At 26.6% G+C, this 23,560-nt stretch overlaps 1 protein-coding gene across 3 annotated transcripts; it reads left to right on the forward strand.

Moving 5' to 3' along the window:
* Nucleotides 1-9,406: 9,406 nt before the first annotated feature.
* Nucleotides 9,407-23,511, forward strand: LOC135926138 (actin-related protein 10-like). Of its 3 annotated transcripts, none has more exons than XM_065461853.1 (12): nt 9,407-9,489; nt 9,534-9,711; nt 9,903-10,190; nt 11,804-11,913; nt 14,223-14,402; nt 14,607-14,795; nt 16,762-16,873; nt 17,873-18,024; nt 18,224-18,354; nt 18,929-19,276; nt 20,232-20,374; nt 23,222-23,511. In XM_065461853.1, the coding sequence occupies exons 2-12, from the start codon at nt 9,558-9,560 to the stop codon at nt 23,365-23,367; spliced, it is 1,953 nt and encodes a 650-aa protein (XP_065317925.1). In that variant the 5' UTR covers nt 9,407-9,489; nt 9,534-9,557; the 3' UTR covers nt 23,368-23,511. The 3 variants fall into 3 exon arrangements, with proteins under 3 accessions (XP_065317925.1, XP_065317927.1, XP_065317928.1); XM_065461855.1 differs by having other exon boundaries at nt 14,706-14,795; XM_065461856.1 differs by lacking the exon at nt 18,929-19,276.
* Nucleotides 23,512-23,560: the final 49 nt, after the last annotated feature.

A 23,560-nucleotide genomic window follows, 5' to 3' on the forward strand; every position in this document is an offset into this window, starting at 1 on the left:
ATAAACCTTTTCTTAAAATATACGGATTGAATTGATATTTTTTATAAATAAAAAATATTTTTTAAAATTGATCGAACGTAAAATAAATGTATTCTTCAAAAGGGAACGCGTCCACGTTCAAAGTTCATCAAAAATAAAAGGAACGCCGTTCATAGTTTTTTTCAAAAAAAACTAACGTTCACTAACAAACGCGCTTTGAACGCTTTTTACAGCATTACTACCAATATTCATTAGTTTATAAATCCTCTTGACGCTTTTTTAAATCTAAAAATACTCAAATCAACATTTTTGATAATTTCTTTTATATAAAGTTTAAAAAATTAAATACTGCATTGCTCTCTAGTGTTTCTGGGAAACAATAATTTAGTGAGGTAGAACTTGTACTTTCTGATCCATTTTCTAGACTTGGAGATGATAATCTGGAGATTTTATTATTAAAATGCAATAAAATAAATATTGCATAAATGTTCCATTTCTAGTCGTGTTTTTATATTGATATTTTTATATGTTGGAATTAGAAATGTTAGTTTTATGGACTGGACATGTTATATAAATAATTAATTTTTTTGAAAAAATAACGGTAGTGCGTTACCTTATTTTGCTCAAATAGCATTAGTAATAACGCGCTTCTTTCAAAAGTAGTGATTAAAAACACTGACATTTTTGCAATTTTGGCATTTATTAAATTTTTTAGAGTTGTATTCCATTTAAACTCTATTTGTACCAATACCGTCTTTGAAATATTACACATTTAAAATTTTTTTAAAAATTGAAAATCTTTATTAATAATTTTTGAAATTAATTAGAAAACAATAGAGAACCTTTTCTGCTTCCAGATGGCGTCTTAAAATTCTTCTTTTGCTCTAACTTGAAAAAGGCGTGTAATTGCCCCACCAGTTTGCAATTTTTTAAATCGGAGTCTCCATTTTAAACTCGATTTATACCATTATCGCTTTTAAGATATTCGCGCGGTTCTCGTTTTTAAGATATTCGCGCGGTTAAAATTTTGAAAATAAAAAATCTTTATGATTAATTATTTTAAATTTTTTAAAACGGAAAACGATAGATAATTTCTTCTCCTTCAAAATTCTATTATTTTTATCTATTTTCCAAAAAGCAAACTTTTAACTGAAGAAAGACGTGAATTTAACCCCACTTTTTTGTAATTTTAACATTTTTTAAATTTGTTAAACGGAATTAAACTTAATTTGTGTCAATACCGTTTTTAGGATATTCATGTTTAAATTTTAAGGCCAATAATGAAAAAATTTATTTTAAAGTGAAGTTGATCTGGGCCCCACATGTTTAAAATTTTTTAAACGGGATAGATTTATACCTTTCAAAATTTGATTTGTAACTAATGTTGTAAATTAATTAAATTAAGACGTAAAACTTTAGGCACTAAATTAGTCGATTAATTGACTAAGACTTAAATTATTAATTTTATTTTTTTATTTTATTATAAATTTTGAAAACATTAAAAATCTCCCTAATTTTCTATTATTAATATAATAATTTTAAAAAATATACAAAATATTAGATTTAATGCCAGCCCGTTAAAAAACAAATTCAAAATTTAAAATAAATAAATAAGAAATATAATAGAGATAATATTATAAGCATATCCCTGAAATTAGTAAACTAATTTAGGTGAGTTTTTAGTCAATTTCTTCGGAAAGAACTCGATTAATTAATAACACTATTTGTAACTATGACATTTTTGAAATATTACCATTTGCAGCTATAAGGAGTGTTTAAAGCTCAAAGATAATTTATCGTCCTGTAATTTAAACAAATTTTCAAAAAAATATGCCGGTCACGTCATTAATTTATGAATAAACTATTACTGTTTTAGAAACGTTCTTGGAATTAAAGATCTGCGTAGGCCCAGCGTGAACCCAGCTCGGCCTATTTTTTTGAAAAAAATTAAATTCGGGATGAGTCGGGCCTAATATTTTAAAAAAAATTCGGCCGGGTCTTGAATTTTTTTTAAAATATATCTAAATTTATCAATTTTATGTTGAATTTTTTATGTAAAATAAAAATATTTGATTTTATTTATAGAAACTAGACGCCATATTACTTATATCTTTTTATTTTGAGTAATTATAAAAATTAATTTCTATATTTAAATAATTTCGGGCCGGGTCGGTAAATTTTTTTAAAAAAAAATTCGGGTTCGGGCCAGGCCGTCAAAACTTTCTAAAAAAATTTGGGTTCAGGTCGGTCCGGCAAAACTTTTTAAAAAAATTTCGGGCCGGACTGGGCTTGAAAAATTAGGCCCATGCAGATCACTACTTGGAATCACATCTTCCGTTTGATAGCGTTCCTAAAGTTTTATCAAGATCGTTCTCGGAACATGCAGAACGTTTCTTTCTATATCTCTGTTATATACAAATGTGTGGAGTAATCTTTATTTGGTATATTTATTTAAACTTTTAATTCATAAATTTCCAAAATATTATTAACGTGCAATCAATATAATGATCTAAAATGTTAGATTATTATTGCTTTCATTTTCTATTACTTCCTCTAAGTATTTAAATTGTTTTATCCATTTTAATAAAAACTAGGTGGGGTCTATAATATTTTTCTGTTATTAATGTGATAAATATCAAAACTATTTAAACGCAAGGTAGATGCAGGTTTAAATTTGCATAGTATATTTAAAATCATTTGATTGCATAGCTCTCTATCCATTAGACATGCTAAATAATCAATAACCATTTAAACCAGTATAAATCTCGTACAAATGGAGCCAGTTTTTTAAATTTAAAAACTGCCAAAATTAACTTTACGCTTATTTTTTAAAAGTTAAAAGCAGAGTTTGAAGCAAAATATCTTTCAAGATCATTAATATTTCAAAAAATTGTATATTCCAATTCAATTATCTCTAAAACTATGATGGGCTACGAAAGGGTTGAGGCCAGTAGCGTCACCAACCTTTACAATGTCAGGGTTAAAACTTAAAATTTTTTTTTAGATAACGGGATTTTTTTTTTCAAAATGACTTTTTTATAGGAAATATTTCCAAAATGACCTTTTTTAAGATATATTTCCGAAAACCAATTTTTAAGGTATTTTCTAAAAAAAAATTAATAAAAATATCAGGCTTCAATTTTAAGGGAACCTATACCCACCACACTCAACTACCACAATTCTACCACGTTTTTTTAAATTAGGGCTGGGATCGGACGCTGGCTGCGAAAATCACTTTTCGATGCTGTACTCACAATCCAATAATTTTGACTTGCATTCCAAATGAAACCCTGAGTATATAAAACAACTTTAAAATGAGCAAAACATATTCATAGATGCTCGAATTAGACATTATAAATTATATATATAAGTTGTTTTTTTAAGGGGGGGGGGGGGGTTAGGTCCTCATGCATCATTACATATTAATATAAAAACTTTTCTTATGTAAAAGTTGCCAAATATATCCTTTAAAAATAAAATTTATGAAGTTATTAGCCCTTGACATTTTCGCCGATTTTCTCTATATAACAATACTTTTTATAAAAATTAAATAAATTTTTTTTACCTCTGCTTAGCCATAGCATATTGATTAGAATAAGCATTGTAAATGGTTTTCAAAAAGAAATATAAATAGAAAAATCCAGCAAAAATTGTAGCAGTTCCTAGATTGATTATATATATTACAAAACCTATTGGTAGATCAGAATTAGCTAGTGATTTTATGTTTAAGCCCAACATTAAAATTATAAATGAAATATTTTTTTAAAAATTTTATAAAGAATATGTTTCTATTTAAATATGATATTCAACATATTTAGATAAGCTTGTTTTTTTTCTTGCCGTGTATAGTTGATTTTTTAAAATAATTAAATATTTTTGTGGATCTTCATGTTTATAACAAGAATTGTTGAAACATCGGGTTCTAGAATATTCTCCTGAATACCATTCATTGTTTTATGTATTATGGTAGTTATGCTATCTAATATTTATTATAATATACATTTGTTTTTATAAAAAGAAAAATTTATTCAATTTTTTTTATTATCTTAAGATAAGATATGTGTTCTAAAACATTGCCGGCTCATATTTCAATCTTCTATTGGATAAAAATGAATCTATTAATAGACATGTGAAATAAATTATTGGGACACATCGCGAGCAACATGTTGATTGCTTCCATATAAAGGAGTATAATTTGTTAAAATTAAAAAAAGACAAATCAAATTAAAGGAACCATCTCTTTGTTGCAATGCATCCGAAAAGTATTGATTTATAGCCTAATAAAAAATTATCATAGAGATAGATAAAGATACTGGTGCAGTACATGGAAAACCATTTTGTTTAACTGATAATTTAGCACTTAGAAGCAGGGGGGTTGATGGCTAGTGGCTTTAAATGTAAAAGCACCCATAAAATGTTTTTGGTTAAACAAAACAAAAATTTACTTAAAAAAGGAAATCAAACGATAAAATAAATTTTATTATTTTTTTTTACCAAATAAAGCCAATATAAATTTTTAATTTAAATAAAATATTTAATAGAATATATTGAGCTTATTTAATTCAATATACATTCATTTTTACGCTGTTTGTGGACATAGTGAAAGTTTATTTCCCAATTAATTTAATGTTTCGATAGTTCATTTTAATTTTGAAAGCGAAATCAAAGGATGGTAAAAATACTTTTTTAATTTTATCTTAATAAAATTTAAAAGCTTTAGATTGGGATTATTTAAATTTTTTATTGGTTATGATAAATCATTTGAGTTAAATTTTATTTTAATTAACGAATACATTATATATATAATAAAATTAATTACGAGTTTGAGAAAACTGCTGCCTAGGTATACTTCAAATGCCAAGATAAATTGCAGATTATTGGGATATTTTATTGAAGAGAAAAACGATTTTAAGGAGAGTATAAACTCTCTTATTCATAAGGTATATATAACATTTTTACAAATTAAAATTAGAATATAATATTAAAAAGGTTAAGTTATAAAATAAAATTATAACTAAAATAACAATATAATTTGAATAAATTGAATTGTAAGTCAAAAAGTAAAACTGAAATAACAGTACAAATTTGAATATATAACATTCTCCTTCTTCTAAAAAGCCTTCACATAAGTTTAATCGTAGTTAGTTTGTTCATCAAGTCATCATATCGTTGGCTTGTCCCAATCGTTGGTTTGTTTTAATCAATTTTGCACGTTGGTTTGTTTAAATCGTAAGCTTGATGTCCTTATCGTAAGTTGTCTTTATAAATCAAGATTTTGCCATATAGCTTGCTTGTAATGCTCAGTTGTTATTATTATCATTTTTCAAAATTGTTATTATCATCAGTAAGTTGTGATTAATGAGAAATAATAGTTCATCAAATTGGATATAGGAATAAATGAAGAATGATAAACCAATAAGATTGTTATATAATATTTTCAGCGTTTTCATTTTTTTGCGTTTTAGTGTAAGCGTTTTAATATTTAATTTACTTTAAGCATTTTAATATTTATTTTATATTTTAAGTTATGTAGTCTTTTAAATAAACAGGTTTTTGTTTAATTCGCACAGGTCTTGAAATAGGTGTTATATCGTTATTATCAGTAATTTTTATATTTTTGTCCACACTTCCCTTTTTAAAAGAATCCTTAGAGTCATAATTAATAAGTGTGTTAAAACAGTTTCTAATTCTTATTTGATCTAAATGTCTCCTCAAAATACCTTTCTCTGTCTTAATTTGGTACATCATGTCACTTTCTTTATGTGTGACCATGCCTTTGCACCATTTGTCATCACCTTGTACTTTGTACCAAACAAAATCTCCTACGTTAAAGGTTCTATATCGTGGTAAAGTAATGTTTATTTTATTCTCCTTCTCCTCCAACGGTTTTAATAAGTCCCATTTAATTCTAATATCTCGATTAAACATTATTCTTATATAGTTAAATAACTTTCCGTAATTATTGTAAAAACTTATTGAGAAAAACACATCTTTTTTTAAAAAATATTTTAAAAACTTGAAAGAAAATGGCGAGAAAATCATTATTATTTATAAAATCCGGTAATCTAACTTAAATTAAAACTTCTAATAATTCTTTTTTAAATTTGCAACAATTTTATTTTAAACTTATAATAATTTTTTTTTAAATTTACAATTTAAAACTATATTTCTATTTTTTTTAAATGTAAAATTTATTATCGCTAGTATTTTGAATCTATCTCCAGTTTCAGGCTTGTTAATATAATATTCGATTATTTACCAACTTTATTTACATAATTTTAGATACACATAATGAAACTTCATATTCTCTCGGAAAGGTATCTGAAATAACAAATAGATACCAAAGTTATTCAGCTACCCCATCAAATTCCCTTGGATATCTAATTAATATTACAAATCGTAGTCAATATTAGAATATTCAGGAGCAACCAAATTTTGATCCTATTCGCTTGAGAAAAAAAAATGGTAACTGGCGATGAAAAAATGGGATTGGCTAAAATATGTCTGAGCAAGCCAATTGATGATCAGCTCAATGCAAAAACAATTTCCCTTGATCTAAATTTATCCATTGGTTCAGTTTATTGTTTCAAGCGAGAAACTTTCCCTGAATATTACGACGACCCTTTATCTGACTATATAATAAAACAACGAGGTCGGAAGAAGAGAGACAACACAGAACTTCAATCGAATATAGCTGAATTGTTTGGTAATAATAACTGGTATACCATTAAAAACATTCTAGAACATTTACCATCACATCTAAGATGGAGCGAGTCAGCTATATCAGATTAAATTAATGGGTTGGAGTCGGAAAAAGATTGAAAATAACCCGATAGTAGAAACTCTCCAGATGTAATTCAAATTCGAAAGGAATATTGTGACTAGATGAAAAATATTTCATTTTAAAATATATTCTTCCTGGACGTTTAATACCCATATTATTTCGCACTATGAATGGGGGTACTCTTGGGAAAAGGTCATCTGCTGTGTTACCTCCCTCCAAAGAAAATAATAAATCAGTCCTATGCAAAATAGGAATAAGTGGATTGAAAAAATTTACAATTATAGATGGGGCGTTCACTGCCATAGAAATACCTCGATGAATTATATGCAATTTTACCATCGAATTCATTGTTTATAATAATAATACTCCTATTGAGCGAGGATAATTAGTGAAAATTATCCAAATATTATATTTTTACCACCCTATTCTCCACAATTAAATCTGATCGAAAAATTTTTCGGAATTTTTAAAAATCAATACAGATGAAATCATCCTAAACCAATTAATCGAATAGAAGTTATTGCTACTTTTAAGCGTAATTTGAGCATAAAGTATTTTAGAAAATTTGAAGTGATGATACGAGTTTTCTAAATATAAAAATGAAACCATAAAGTTTTCTAATATAAAGATTGTTTATTTTATTTTAAATTAATAATTTAATTTTTATACAATATATTTTAAAATTTTACATTTTCTTTAAACTAAAAAAAATCTGCTTTATATAACAAAATATATCAAAATTTATATAAAAAAAAATCAATCTATCAATTTATAAAAAAATCAATTTATATCAACATAAAAAAAAACAATTTAAAGGTTAGTATTAATCGGTCATATTAACAGAGCAGTTATTTTATATATAATTTTTCTAAATTTTATCTCACGCCACAAAATTCATTGAAGGAATTTGATGCATTTCTTTAAATGATTGAAATGATTGATTTATATTGTATAATATTTTATATACATAGCAGTGGCGTAGCTACGGGGGTGGTTTTCGGGTTTGGACCCCTCCCAGAACAAAAATTTATTTTTAGATTATACGTTCAAAAGACTTATAAGTGGTGACTTTATATCAAATAAATACCAATAATATTTATATTTTTCTGGTTTTGATGTTTGTGGAAGGATATTTTATTACTATTGAAATTATCTGGATAGTATTATTACAAAGTCATTGAGAATAAGCTACTAAATTATAAAACAAATTATTGATGCATTTAAAAAATATATTTTTTATATATTATCTAAGATATGGTTATGATTTGATAAACCCGGCCGAAGACCGGGCAAAAGGGCCGAAGGCCCTTTAAAGGGGGTCTGGGGGCGAATCCCCCCAAGCTTTTATATGTATGGACCCCCTCTAAGGAAAATTCCTAGCTACGCCACTGATACATAGAAAAAATAAATAATAAACGGTTTTTTTTTTAATTTTACTGTCTCGAAAGTAAAATTAAAATATTGGAATAATAATTTAAATTTAAAAATATTTATAATGTATTTTTTTTTAAAAAAGTAATTGCAAATCTTAGAAAATTTTTTTTAGAATTTTTTTTTTAAATTCTCATTTTCTTAATTAAACTTATGTCCGTCCAAAATACAAAAAAACTATATTCGATTCATAACTTTGACGTTAGTTTTCATTAAAGTTTAAAAACCTTTATTATTAAAAAAAATTTTAAAAATATTATATCAAAATGTTTTTTACAATAATTTTGGAAATTTATTTAACTATATTAGAATGTTTTTTTACATTATGGAAATGTGTTACAACAAATCATATTATTACTTATGTGATTACATGACGTCACAATGACATGAACCATGACATGACATAATAATGAAGACGCAGCTAGGACATCGGAAAATTTTAATTGTTAATATATAAATTTTCATAAACTTTATACATTTTTTACTTTGTAATTAATGACCTTTTTGTAAAAATTCTTTCTTTTAAATTTATTTAATGACCTTTTATATTTTCCTAATTTTCGTAAATGTTAATTTAATTTAAGGACGAATTTGTTAAAATTTAACCTTTTAAAAAACTTATGTAAAAAGTGTAAATTAAAATTGATATATATATATAAAATTGTAAAAGTATCAGTATTAGTATTAATAAAAAATAAAAAACAAATTTAATTATTTTTTGATATCTGCCCTTCCCTGTATTTATCAATAATATACATATTTTGCTAAAATTCTTGAAATATAAATAATTATTCATTTTATCTTTAATTTAGAAATCTTTACTTGATAGTTTTAGCAGATCCTAAAATTAAATAGATCATGAATAATTTAAGTAAAGAATTTGAAAATATTTAGTCACACCTTAAAAAAATGTCAAAATTCTTTTAAATCTCATTTCTAATTTGCTATTTTTTTAAAGCCCGGTTTAGGTCGATTTCTCAAAATGGCCCGATTAAGATTTTCGCTAAAATAATATTATGTAAGCATCGAGATTTGGCAAATAGATGTCCAAGAATTTCTGCCAGCTATGTGTAAAATCTTTAAGCTTATATAATTTTATTTTGGTTATAATCTTACTCGGGCCTTTTTTTTAAATCGACCCGAATCGGACTTTTAACAACCTAATGACTGAAACAGACTGTTAAGGTTTTCGATATTATCCAGGTTTAAACCAATGACTCTCATTGATTCCTACATTCATTAAAACACATGCTTAGCTGTATTTCTTAATAACACTAACGGGAGTAGCTTTTCACGTATTATTTTTTACTTTACTTTGTTTTGATTAAACGTTATATAGTTCCCAAAAGATTAGAAATAAAAAATGGATAAATTTTCACATTTAAAACATCCCCCTTATGTCATACTAGACATAGGCACATCATATACCAAATGTGGATTTGCAGGGACTCTTCATCCTCATGCATTTCTTAAAACTCCTACAGAAATTAGTAGATATATGATAGCCCCAGATGATGGTACATAAAATTAAATATCGACCTTTTTTAAATAATGGGAAAATGGTTAAATTTTAAGATACTTTGTATTTCAAAATATATATTAAAGTAAATTACATATGTTTAATGAAGTAAATAATAATGTAAGTTAACTACAATATATATCACCAATTATTTTACTAATATTTCTTTTTAACCTATATAAAAAATAGCTATCCTTTATAATTTGCCACAAATTGTTACATCCTTCCTACGCCACATTTTCTTCTCTACCTTATTGGTAGATCCTAGTCATGCAGCTTCATCAATTAAAATGGTGGCTATTTTAGAAAATGTTTTAACCATGACTTCTACATTCAAACGAGTGGTAGCTGCTATTTTGGATAAGAAATTCTGGATTGAATCACTTGTTTTTATCCCTTCTCATTTGGCTACTATATATTGTCTGATGGCCATTGATTATGATGTTCATGATTTTACCACAATAGACTTAGAAAACAGTAAAATTATTAAAAATCTAAATATAATACACTAAAATAAAGGTGACCATTGGAATTTACTAATGGGTGGCTATAAATTTTTTTAAAGAAAAATTTATCTTTAAAACATTAATGGGTTAATTATTTATTTTATAGAATACAATGGAATGAGAGCCCCATCCCCATAGAGTCAGCACCACTGAAATAAAGTCAAAATTTTTAAACCCTCACTGTTTATTATTGTTTTCTTCTCCAACTAGTATGATCTATATTAGCCTTTATTTTTGCTTTATGTTTAATATGATTAATATTTTCAAAAAAATATTTATTTTACCATTTACTATCCTTATGTTAACATGAGAGAAATCAAAATTTTTATTTTAATAGTTAAGTACAAAATAAAAATGTGAACTATCGTAAAAAATAGTAAATAATTTTAATAAGGTTAATTGATTCTATTACAGTTTGTTTCTCAATCTTCTATGTTAAATAGGCACCCTCTGGCTAAAAAATTTTAAAATTTATGACAAAAAGTGATTCAAATTTAACACTTTTTGGGAAATTTTGATAGGAGGGGGGGTGGGCTTCAAACCTTTCTCAAAATTTGGAAGGAGGAAGGGGCTAAGAATAAAATAGGAAGCAATACATCCCTGTTGGATTGACTGTAACATATATACTATTATAAGTGTATCCAGGATTTTCATTAAGGCCAGGGGTGGCTTTTAAGGTAGCGCTTATAAATCTTATTAGATAGTTTTAGCCCCTTCCTCTCCTTGAAGCCATTGAAGGTGCCAGATTTGGTGATTAAGAAAACATTTCTAGCTGTTATCGTTTTTAGAAGATATGTTTGCCATGATAATGTCTTAAAGGTGAATGGAATTAGAAATTTATACACAATTGTGTTTTTAACCTTTCATTGCACAGGTGGATGCAGACCCCAGTCATTTTAAAAATGTAATTAAATTCTTTAGGTCAAATATAAATGTGCAAAATAATTTTTATTTTTTTCAGTGTTATAAGGGTTTCGGGGTTGCATAGACCCCACCTATTTATTTGTGTAACATTTTTTCATCTTTTTTGGCATTGATATATTAAGCATAAATGAGCATGAACCTTAGATAAACAATTTTATTTATAAATTTTTTTATATCACATTGTCATATTTTAAAATAATTTGTCACCTTTTTGACTCCCTTGACAAAAGTTGTCATATATTGTTTAAATAAATTTAAATTATTAAAATAACAGTTAAAATCATTAGCTTGTAGTTTATTTAATATATCTTTAAAATTTGAAAGCTATGAATTAATTTGACTTTAATATATAATGTTTCTAAATTAGGGTCAGGGTACCCCACATATTCTCTCGCCCGATTTTTTTTTCACCTGTGCAATGAAATGTATCAAACATTTAAAGTAATGCTTGGCCCACTTATGCCCAAGGCACATGCTTGGCATTGGACTATGGATTATCTGTTTACCCTATCTACATTTAAAAGTCATAATTATAATATAGAGAAACCCTCTAATTTTACTTGATATAATGACCTTTTACTTTACCGTTCTCATATTCCCTCCACTCTACCTTAATTTTTCTAAATGTTTTTTAAATATGATTAAAAATTAATGATGCAGGCATAGCTTATAATGAAATAGATAAAAAGGATGATATAGAAACTCCTGAGTTTGAAGGAATTGATAAAGGCGGCGATAATTGGATGTCTAATCTTTTGGGAACAACCGAAGTATTTTATTTATTAGAGTTAGCATGCTTTGATTAAATTAAAATTGCAATCTTTTCGATGGTGTATCTTTCCTAAAATCTCTATTTAACATGTTTACAATTTATTTAAAAGTTTAAAAATAACGATTATAACAATTGTCACTTTTCTATGGTTCATTTTCCCTAAAATCTCAATTAAACATGTTTACAATTTATATTTTTACCCTGACTATAGAGTGACGCAAGTTCGGCTCAAAAATTCGATTTAATAGACTAAATGGGTCAGCTAAGCTGACTAAATAGATTGATTAATAATCGCTCGAGTTTTTAGTCGATTTTTTTGACTATGCCTATTAGTTAGTCGTCTCTTAGCCAACTAATTTAACCGATTAACAACACTAATTGCTAACAATGACTATTGTATTTTGAAACATTTATTTTTGATCATATTAATTGAATAATATTTAAAAAAAATAGGTACCTGATTAATTCAATGATAGAATTTTTAATTTTCTTTTAGCCTTAATAAATTTTTAAAATTTATTGGTTATATCAATTCAACATCATCTATTTTTCCGCAGACGATTTTTTTGGTATCGTCCCTCTATTTTATAAAACGCGCAAAATGAACTCAGGCTTTATTAATATATTAATCATAGAGTTCATTAGCTAAACCTAGATCCTTATTGGCCAAATTGATATCTGGCTTACCCCAATATTTATTGTCTGAAGTCCTTATATGTAAAAAATCATCAATCATTTTGCCAGTCACTAACCAAGAGTTATATGCTATTAGACTATAACGAATTTTGAATGGTGATTCAAAAATAAATTACATCTAAGTGAAATAAATGATTTCTCTAATTCAAAATAATTTAAATCTTATGATTTTATGATCTTTTGTTTAATTTAATAGGAATCTGAATCTAATATTTAGACACAGCCTTAAGCATGAAGTTTGCAAACTTTTCATACACTAATTCTGTAGTTTAAGCCAATATGTAATGCTTAACTACAATAAATGCAGGTTAGTGACTAAGTATATTATTTTTTTCCTTAATTACTCAGAATTAAAATTACTTAAAGTAATTTTTACTGAATTCCCAAAAGATGATTTTGCTAATTAAAAATTTAATTTTCTCAGAATTGAATTCCTTAGAAAATATAATATATTGCTCAGAAATATTTGCTATTTATTTTATTTAAGTGCATAGGCATGATTTTTTTAGTTTTAAAATTATTCATTATTCTATGTCTTATTAACTAGGAAAATTGAATAAAATAATTATTTATAAAAAATTACTTAGCAAAATCTTCTACGATTTTTAAAAAATAATCTGAGAAAACCAGCAAAAATTCTTAGCTTTTACTATTTTTTTATCTTGATTGGAAAAATTTCTTAGCATTTCAAAAATTTTGTTCAAACTTACTTTTAATGGCATAAAGAACATTTTAAAATTTTATTTGAAGGGGGGGCGTTAAATTTATTGGGATAAAAGCCTGAATCATCCTCTCCGCACTTCATGCGTGAGAAGAGCCCAGAAAGATATTGGTTAATAATTTTTATCATATCAGTTAAAGGTTACATGTTTTCTTAATAGACAATAGGTAACAAAAGATCCATAAAACATTTCGCTTTTATGATAGGCACTTTTGTGAGTAAATTAATAATCAATATCGCTATATATTTATTGTTTCGTGGTAATGAGCTCGCGATTATGACTTCGCGCAAACACGAGTTCGCGATAAAAGTTTGGCTAAAATATATTAGCTCTAATAAATTCACGATTAAGGTTTTTCTGAAATAAATTCGCATTAATGGCCTTCTGGGCTATAAATGTTTCCCGGAATTGGTTTCGCGATATAATCTTCGCGATAAAAACATTCGCGAAAAAGTGTTTCGCTGAATTGACCTTATACTGTTAAGTCGAAGCTATATAGCCGATTAAACAGCATGCTGTTTGGAAATACCAACTAGGACAAGGTCTCTATAGAATAAAAATAACTATATAAATGCAAGTTTGTATTAATGTGCAATATAAATAAATTATTATTTTTTAAGATTGATTCTTCTCAACCCTACCATACACATTGTTGCCAATATTTCTTATTATCACGGTGGTTTAATAGTTCTTATTCTTCTTAACTTAATAAAATATTTTTTAAAAATAATATTTAGAAAAAATAGTTTATTTTTTTCAAAATGGGGGGGGGGGCATTTTTGCGCAAATTTATATTTCGCATTATTACATTATTTTTTTTAATCTTTTTTTCTAAATTCTTTCTTCTCCCTTATTCCTTATGAAATCCTAAAATATTATTGAATTTTAGCATCTTGAATCGAACCTTCAACGAAATCATACTAATCCGGATTGCCTGGTGGTGATAGATTGTGGTTATTCTCAAATTACTATCCTACCGATCTGTTCGGGACTTCCAATACTTTCAGCCGCCGTAGAATGTCCTTCTTATGACATTAAAACGGCACTCTCTACTCAAAATAAAGACGAGGTTTTTTTAAATCTAAAAATTAAAATAAGCAATTAATTATGGAGCAGAATGAAAACGATTTTTTCTCACTCTCACGTGTGAGCTTTTCAGATTTAATTGCACAAATAAAATATTATGTAATTCAAGAAATAAATAAAAATAATATAGTTGCTTTTACAATTTTTACATTCATTATTAAATAAAATTATTTTAAACTAAAATAAGCAAATTAATAACAGTCAGCTTAAAGCGTTTGGCTTTCACGCTCTAACCCTCAATTTGCAAAATATCTTGCTTGATCTTTTGAATACTTTTAAATCTCAGAATGATCCATTGGAAGGAGTCAGAAATGACGAAGAATATAAGCAGGCGTTAAAACTTTTTAAAGATATACGATATGTAGAAGATATAGCGGTATGTATCATTTTTTTTATAAATTTTTTCTTTATTTTTTTAATCACATGAGTTCTCCACTGTGTTCAATAAAAAGAACAGCCTGTTATTTTTCTCCTATTCTGGAATATTATAAATATATTTGACAAATGCATTTTACGATTTCATCTTTATATTTCATTTTAGTATAATAAAATGCTTGGGGGAGGGGGGGGGGGTTATTAAAATGTTTCCAGTATTTCCAGATATTCGAAGTATTTCTTTAAAAAAATTGGTTTTGGATAATAATCAAATCCTATAAGTTAAATCTATTCATATGACATCTTTTTTTGATCCCTTTCTTGCAAAGGGACTCTGCCAACTAAACATTAAGATTATTAATAAGTTCTTCTATCATGTAACATTAATATTTCTGTGTTATTTATATATATGACCACTCCTCCTTTCTTCCGTTACTTTAAATTATATCCTTATCTATTTTGCTTCGAATCTTAAAATTTTGAATTCATAACCGGTATAAATTTCAACAGATATTTTGTTACCCAAATATAAATGTTAATCTTTTAAAGAATGTACTAACGCTTATATGTAATAATGCATATTATATTAAATTATATAGATTAATGAATAAAATTTACTTGTATATTAGTAAAATTTAAATAAAATTAGATATATATATTTTTCAAAAACCCATTCTGAAACCTGAAACAGAACAGGAATAGCACACATTTTCTGCTCAGAACGGAACAGGAATGCCAAAATCTCTTTGTTCCTAGCCCCTGTCTTTTAAATTTATTTTGTATTCTTTCATGTATTTTACCTTAAATTTTTGTATTTCTTCACTATTTGATGTGAGACTATAATTGTAAAATAAAATATTGTTAAATAAACAAAACGGGATAAGGGTATATTCAATAAAATGGATGGATAGAAGTTCCAATTCTTTTATACAATCCCAGGCACCTAGGAAAGTGAAGGAAAGAAGAATACTCATATGATGAGTTATTTGGGAATTTAAGCTAATTTGTCCCGCCTATTGATTACTTACTAAAATAAGACATGACGTTATATCTCGCAAAAAATTATTTTATTTAGTGTTGTAAACGTTACTTCAAAAAAGAAACGCGTTACCGTTACCTTGTAAGAAAAGGAACTCGTTACTTAAAAAATACGAAATATTATATATAAATTTTCTTTTTATTATTTTCCCATAGATAATAAAAATGATATTATACAAAAATAATATATTTTAAGATAATTATAATATTAAATAATATAAATTGCCGTCTGTCTAGAATTGGAGTGCTCAACTTGCAAAATTTTTAAAACTAGGAAAACCCGATTTTAAAGTTTAGATTTAAATATAAGAACTTATAGATTAATAAAATAAAAAAATTGAGAGTTAATTTATAATACTATTTCCAAATGATAGCCTAAAAAAAATTTTGTGGGATATTTATTTGATAAAATCAAAATGCAAATAGCGAAAATTACAAAAACAAGCACAAAATTGATAATATTCTAATCGAATGTGATCAAAAATTAATGTAAATCTTGTTTTTATTTATATGTTTAGTAGAAATTAAGCAATTAAAATCTAACTCATAAATCATAAATATGTCAAGTCTGTTTAAAATTTAACAACAAAAATATAATAAATAAAATAAAAATGAGGAATTTTAGTAGTTGATCTGAATTAAAAACTCACCTTTATAAAATTAAAAAAATATAATAAAATTAAATATTTTTATTATAATATTATGAAAAAAATTAAAGTAATCCGTTAGTCAAAAAATAAATTCATTACTCGTTACCCTTTCAAGTAACGAATGGCCTTCTTTTTCCTCAAAAAAGATAACGACGTTACTTACCAATTTTATTTGACTATGAAAATAAAACATTAAATTTAACTCGCAATATGATTAAAATATTTATATATTTACTCTCTCATGTTTCTAATTCATTTAATTTTGATATATCATCAAAGTCACGTGTTTGCATGGTAGCAGATTTAAAAAATTCCAAACAATTCGACCAATCAAATTCCACTTTTGATTTTGCGCCTACTGATGAAGATGAAGCCAAGTTTACTCCCAATGGTATAAATTATTTTTAAAGTTATAACATGAAACTAAGAGGTAGATGGTAGTGATCTGCAAGGCCTGGCCCGACCCCTCCTTTTGGGGTCCAAATTTACTTTGATCTTAGGTGAGCTTAATTTATGAAAATAATTTTAGTTCGGGCTATGACACAAATTTTTTAAAAATATTTCGGGCCAGATTTTTAGTATATGGGCATTTTCCAAGTAGAGCTTTATTTAGTAAACTAAGCTGGGAAAAAAACTGGAAAAATAGATAACTCCACCACTTTTTCTAAAAAATACTATAATTTAGAAAGTTGTTCATTTATTTAATATAGATCAGAGACCTGCAGAGGTGCCATTTGTACGGCCCGGCCCAGATTAAAATATTTTCGGCCCGACCCGGCTTGGATTTTTTTTTCAAAAATTTTTTGCGGCCCGGCCCGAGTTTAAAAATTTTAGGCCCGGCCCGGATATTTAAAAAAAAATTTTTGGGGCCCAGCCTGGATTTTTTTAAAAATTATATTCGACCTGGTATATACAAAAAATTCATTATTTCGTATTTTATCATATTTTTCGGCGAGTATTATCATTAAATAAGCAAGTATATTAGCTAATGTTGTTAAACGGCTCGTTTTGAGCCGATTTTTAAAAACGGCTAACTCAGGCCCGGCCCTCATTTTTTTAAAAAAAATATCAAGCCCGGCACGGGTATATTTTAAAAATTTAAAAAACGGCCCGGGCTTAGGGCCAGGCCTGCAGGTCTCTGATATAGATTAAAGGAAATATAATTATTAATTAATTTTAGTAACTTGTTTATATCATAAAAGAATAAATCTCAACTTGATAGAGTATGTAAATAATTTATACCTTAGGATTTGTAGTTTACCTTGAGTTTGCAGTTTAGTCAAACCGTTAATAAAATTTCATTTTTTTGAATTTTAACTATACATAGAACCTTCAAATATTAAAAGTTCAATTATTTTACGAATAATTTTTTTTATTTATTATATATCAGATGTTTTGCTAAACGATTACCTGTGTACAACTTATATGGGTGACAAATTAATCCTGAAGGGATGGATGAGGCAAGCCGTATGCGAAATATTTTTCAGACCGAACATAGATGGGGAGACGCTTCCTACATTGATTTTAGATTCTATTTCTCGAGTTATTTTTATTGATATTTTTTTATAAAATAAGAAAGACAATGGAAGAAAATTAAAAAAAGCAAAAAATATGCCGAATCTAAGTTTTAGGATGGATTTGTTCTAGCAAAGTCAATGTAGATAGCGATAAAAAAGGAAGAAAGTTAAAAAAAAAATTATATAATTCTTAAGGTTTATATTCATAATTTTTTCTGTCATAGTGTTCAATCGATTGTCGTAAGGCTCTTTCTCAAAATCTAGTTCTTATCGGGGGATTATCCACGTTACCGGGTTTTAAAAATAGGCTGGAACAAGAATTAAAAATGCTTACTTTGCTTTGCCCAACTTACAAGTAATTACTAATTAGTGTCATATATTTATACCCTCTTATAAAATATATTTAAATAGTGTGATGGCCGGATTGGCTATCCAAAAAATTTCCCTTCCAAAAATAGCCTCCTCCCATTTAAAAGAAGTTTTCAGAAAATTATGGGCGGGCTGGCAAGCGAGATAAATTTTTTTAAACAATCGGCATGGGCGTTCTCGCTTAAACCTGCTCATTATAGACCCCTAGACGCGAGTTACGTTTTTAGAGGAAGAACAAATAATTAATACACAACAATTTATGTTTATTTATTTAACCCAAAACAAAAAAGAATAATAAATGGTATAAATCATATTTATAACCCAAAATATGAAAAAAGTATATTTATTTAAAATTTCAAAAAAAAGGTGTGTATTTATTCAAAGTATATGGATATTTTTATAATTCATTTTTTTTCTTCTCCAAATATAAAAGTTTTAAAAAATAAGAGAAATTATTGAAACAAGTTGCTCAAAGCCCTCCCAATTTTTTATCTATGTTTATTTGTAGTGTTTTTTAAAAATTATTTATCTGTCAGATAAAATTTTCTTTATCTAAAAAGTGACAAGGCTTACTTCAAGCCCCTCAAGCTTCATCGATTCTTTTTGCCTACCAATCAATCTAATACCTTCCCTACCTACCCTTCTCAATCGATCGAAAATCTTGAGATCAATTCAAACTCATTTCATAATAAATTCGTCGAATACATCAAACCCAATTATGCCTCTTGGTCCGGAGCTTCCATTTTACTCACTTCCCTGAACTCTTTTAATTTCCTTGTAAAGCCGACCACATCTGTCATCCCTGATAATCTGCTATTGTCCACTTTTCACAAAAGCAAAATGGCATCTGTCTTTTTGAACAGTAATGAGGGGCCATTATCAAGGAAGATTTTTAGTCGGAAGGACAGGTTATTGCACTCTATGTTTATATATTTTATAGAGCTGTTTTTTATTATAATATATACACATTATGTTTATGTGTAAAATGCTATTTCAAAACAGTTGTGATTTATCTTAAAGAAATCGAAAGACATTGTGCTACCGTGAAATAATGACTTTTTAAAACCATTCAATTTAGATTAATGATATGCATCGGGCCTAATTTCCTAAGCCCGGCCCTATCCGAAATATTATTTAAAAAATTTGCCTGGCCCGATCCCGAACGAAATCTCTTTTATTAGTCCCAAAAAGCCCGACCCGAAATAAAAATCATTTGTTCACTCGGCCTGGCCCGAATTTAGATATAGAGAATTGAATTTAGATATAGAGAATTTTATTATTCTTTTGTAAAAAGAATATTCTACAAATAAAAAATTATAGCACCTTGTTTCTTTCAAGAATTTTAAAATATATCAATTATTTGACAAAATGTAATAATATTATATTTAAGCCCGGCCCGGTCTGAAATTTTTCAAAAAATATTAGGCCCGACCCAGCCCGAAATTATATTTTAAAAATAGATCAGGCCCGGGTACAAGCCAGACCATGATTTGCAGATCTCTACTTTAGATAAGTAATAACGAAAAAAATTATGCAATCATAGATTCTAACCTATGACTCATCGCAACCAACCAGGTCTCAAAAATAAGTTTGTTCATTATGAATATGACTCTGAAACACTTATTTGATAAGTGTTAATATCTTATTTTTGTCGTTATTTATACAGACATAAAAGGCCACATCATAAACACTTTAGCAAAATTATAATTCAATATAAGAAAATTTTTAATTATATAACATATACCAAAATTATATCTATTTTTTAAGCCATATTCACGGATATTTATAATAAAAATAGGTATGATCAAAAAAATTCATTTTTTTATTGACACTTTTTTATAATAAAAATTATTATACAAAAAGGAAGGAAACTCAAGACGATTACAAAAAAAGAGCTGGCGGAGGAATGAGCTGCTTCGATGCCATCAAGCCCTTTATCATTAAATTTGAACCAAGACCACTCGCTCTAAATCTCGCTATTCGTGCAAGTCAACTTAAGACTAAAAGTATTATTTTCAATGAAAATTTTAGTTAAAATACTAGTAGGCTTAATTGTTAGCGATAAAAAATTTCCACTCATATATTTATAGTCCGTTCAAACAATTAACGCGATTTTAACGTTTTTTTTTATTAAAACTTAATACATATAATTTTACTTCCGGGTTATACTATTTTTTTTTGGTGATTTGAGAACTTAAATGATAATATCCAATTAATACATTTTTATTCATATGGAAACTAGCTGGGAAATTGTATCAGATGTATTCTTTTTATTTTGTACCTTTTTTCAATATTTTCTACATAGCTGATGATGAAAACATATTAAGTGAAGCTTTTATTATTTTTTAAAATGATATGGAGAGTAATCTGCTCATTAATTCTTCTATTAAAGATTATAATTAATTTTGTTTTAAAGACAATTAATATAATGCTCTAAGGTTCTAAATTATGGTGTAGTATTAAATTATGATATGTTAAGTATTTATAAAAATAAGATATTTTTCTTACATTTGATGTTATTACTATCTACCGCACCAGTAAACTATTGTTTAGTTTTCCTTATAAGCTCAATAGGCCAAATTGTCATAGATTAAATTATAAATTGTTTGAAAATTTGATTAACATGGAAATATATTTAAACCACCTTTTTACTAAGGTTTAATGTCTGATGAACCAGGGACTCCATATAACTCTTATAGGTATATAGCGTAGAGAATATTTTCACTATAATTGAAAGTTACAAGTAGGAGATTTATAGTTTCCCCTATATTTATTTTGGGACTTTTGATAAATATTCTCAATTTTTTATCATTTTTCATGCAGAAACTTGGATGATATAGCAATGTGTAAATACTCCAATTAAATATGGTTTTATAATTCTACAAGGTGTCAACGACAGTCAACTTACTAGTCGTAGATTAAATATAACTTCTTAAAATATCTCTTTAAGACATATTCCCAAATGATGTTAAATACCTACTTTCTCTTTTAATTTTAATTAGCGTGAATAAAGATTAAATTTCAAATAAATGTTTAAATTTTATCATAAGGGTTAATTTCATTCTCGCTTTTCAAGCTTATTCGGAATTAATCCAATCCTCAATCAAAGATAACGACAATTAAATTATTTTCATAAATATAAGCCTATTTATTTTATATGAAAGATGAAAAAAAAATTAATATTGTTTTATATAATTTTTTATCAAAATATATATTCCCCAAATTATAGTTTCCCGGGAAATTTACATTCCTGTCTTTTAAAGGAAGATAAAGATTATTTTAGAAGTTGGAAGGTAAATCTTGATGGGTTGCCTCCATATTATTTTAATAGGAGAGACCGGAGTAAAACGACCAATATTTTGCATTTACCATAAAAATTTAAAAACAAAAGTAAAACAGAGCAAAATTATATATTAATGTGCAATCATCACCTACAAAATAAAAAAGATTTACCCTTACCTATAATAATTTAGGAGCTTTTTAATTATGTGAAATGTGACATTCTTTCTATTTTACCCTGTACCTTAAAATGGCTAACTAGGGTAAAATTGAATTGAACACAACTTTGGGCAAAATATTACAATTTTGACATCTATTTAATACTTTCATTATAAAAAAATCATAAGAATTAAGGCACCCCCGTTTATCTGTAGAGTGTAGACATTTTAGCCACAATAACTCATTCTACAGAGGCGCTTGACGGCAGAGTGGTTGTTATATTTAATAAAAACTTTATATTGGTATAATCAACATGTTAAAATCCCGACACTCATTTTAAAAAAAATAATTCAAAATTTGATAAGTGTCAAAACATATATCAATTTTTATATTATACCATCTAAGGGGTTCCCAAGAAATAGAAATATTGATTTAAAAAATTATATTTTTTAATTATAATATAAAATTTACCGTGTTGCCATGCTTAAGATAGAATTTTTTTGTATTGAAATTAACTCGTAAATATCATTAAACGAATTTAACTCAAATATTATCTTTAATATAAAAAAACCTAAAATAAAATTATATCAAAGTGTATTAAAAATAAATACAGATGCCTTCGAAAAGAGTATCTAGATTTTATGAAACTGTAGATACCATATTTTTATAACAAGATACTTTAATAACATCTGGAAATTATATATAAAAATACACCAAATTTAAGGTATTTATGCTCAAAATATTATTCTGGTTAACATTGTTACCATCCCGTCAACCGCTTTACCCCGGTCTCCTCTAATGCTATTTTGAGTTTTAGTCTACAAAAAAGCTAGTTTTAATGAAAATTAGATATAATACCAAAAAATCATATTTTTAAATGACAGCTGGTGGGTCAATGGGTTGAGAAAATTTATGATATCACGTGAATCAGTGGGTTTATTGGCTCGATTCCTGGCGGGACCGGTTTTTTCTGGAGCTAACGAGCCTAGGGTTAGAGAGATGGTAGAAATATACGAGGGTAGGGTTAATACATATTTAATAAGGATAAAATTCAAACTTTAAATATCACCTAAATTATTTTCTCTCTTGTAAACGCTGCTAACGTTATCATTATTATAATAATTTAAACACAAACAAATATTCCCATTATTATAATTTATATATTCTTTAAATTTTTGCCTATTTACAATTATGTCAAAAAAACATTCAATGTTTTTTCTGAGGAAGAGATAAAGTCATTTTTGAATTCTTTTAAAAAAATTATGAAAATTTTTTCCGGGGAAATTATCTTCCATGATTTGTAAAAAGAAACTTGTACCTAAGCTCCCTTTTTTTGAAAAAGAATATAGTAAATATCATTTTCACTAACTTGAAATTGTAATATTTGTTCATTTATAAACATAAAAATAATATAGACGATAAAGATGAAGTCAGAATAGAAGGGACAGACAATAATGAAGAGCTAGGAGAATCAGAAGACAGTGAAATATATTCGAAAATGGCTGAGATTCCAGATTGGAACATTATAGATACTAGCATTAGGCCTTATTGGACTTCTTAATTATTCTTATTAAAGAGATTTAATATATATTATTGTTGCTTGATACTCTTATCATTATAAATGCGTATTTATGTAAATTTTGTATATTATATTTTTATTATATTACTTAAATATAATAATAATCTTATTCAAATTATTTAGAAATTAATTTAGTGAATATTGGAATTGTTTTTTATATAATTTTTAAACATCA

The sequence above is a fragment of the Gordionus sp. m RMFG-2023 genome, chromosome 3 (assembly GCF_954871325.1).
Source record: "Gordionus sp. m RMFG-2023 chromosome 3, tfGorSpeb1-WG-v2, whole genome shotgun sequence".
NCBI classification, from domain to species: Eukaryota; Metazoa; Nematomorpha; class Gordioida; order Chordodea; family Parachordodidae; genus Gordionus; species Gordionus sp. m RMFG-2023.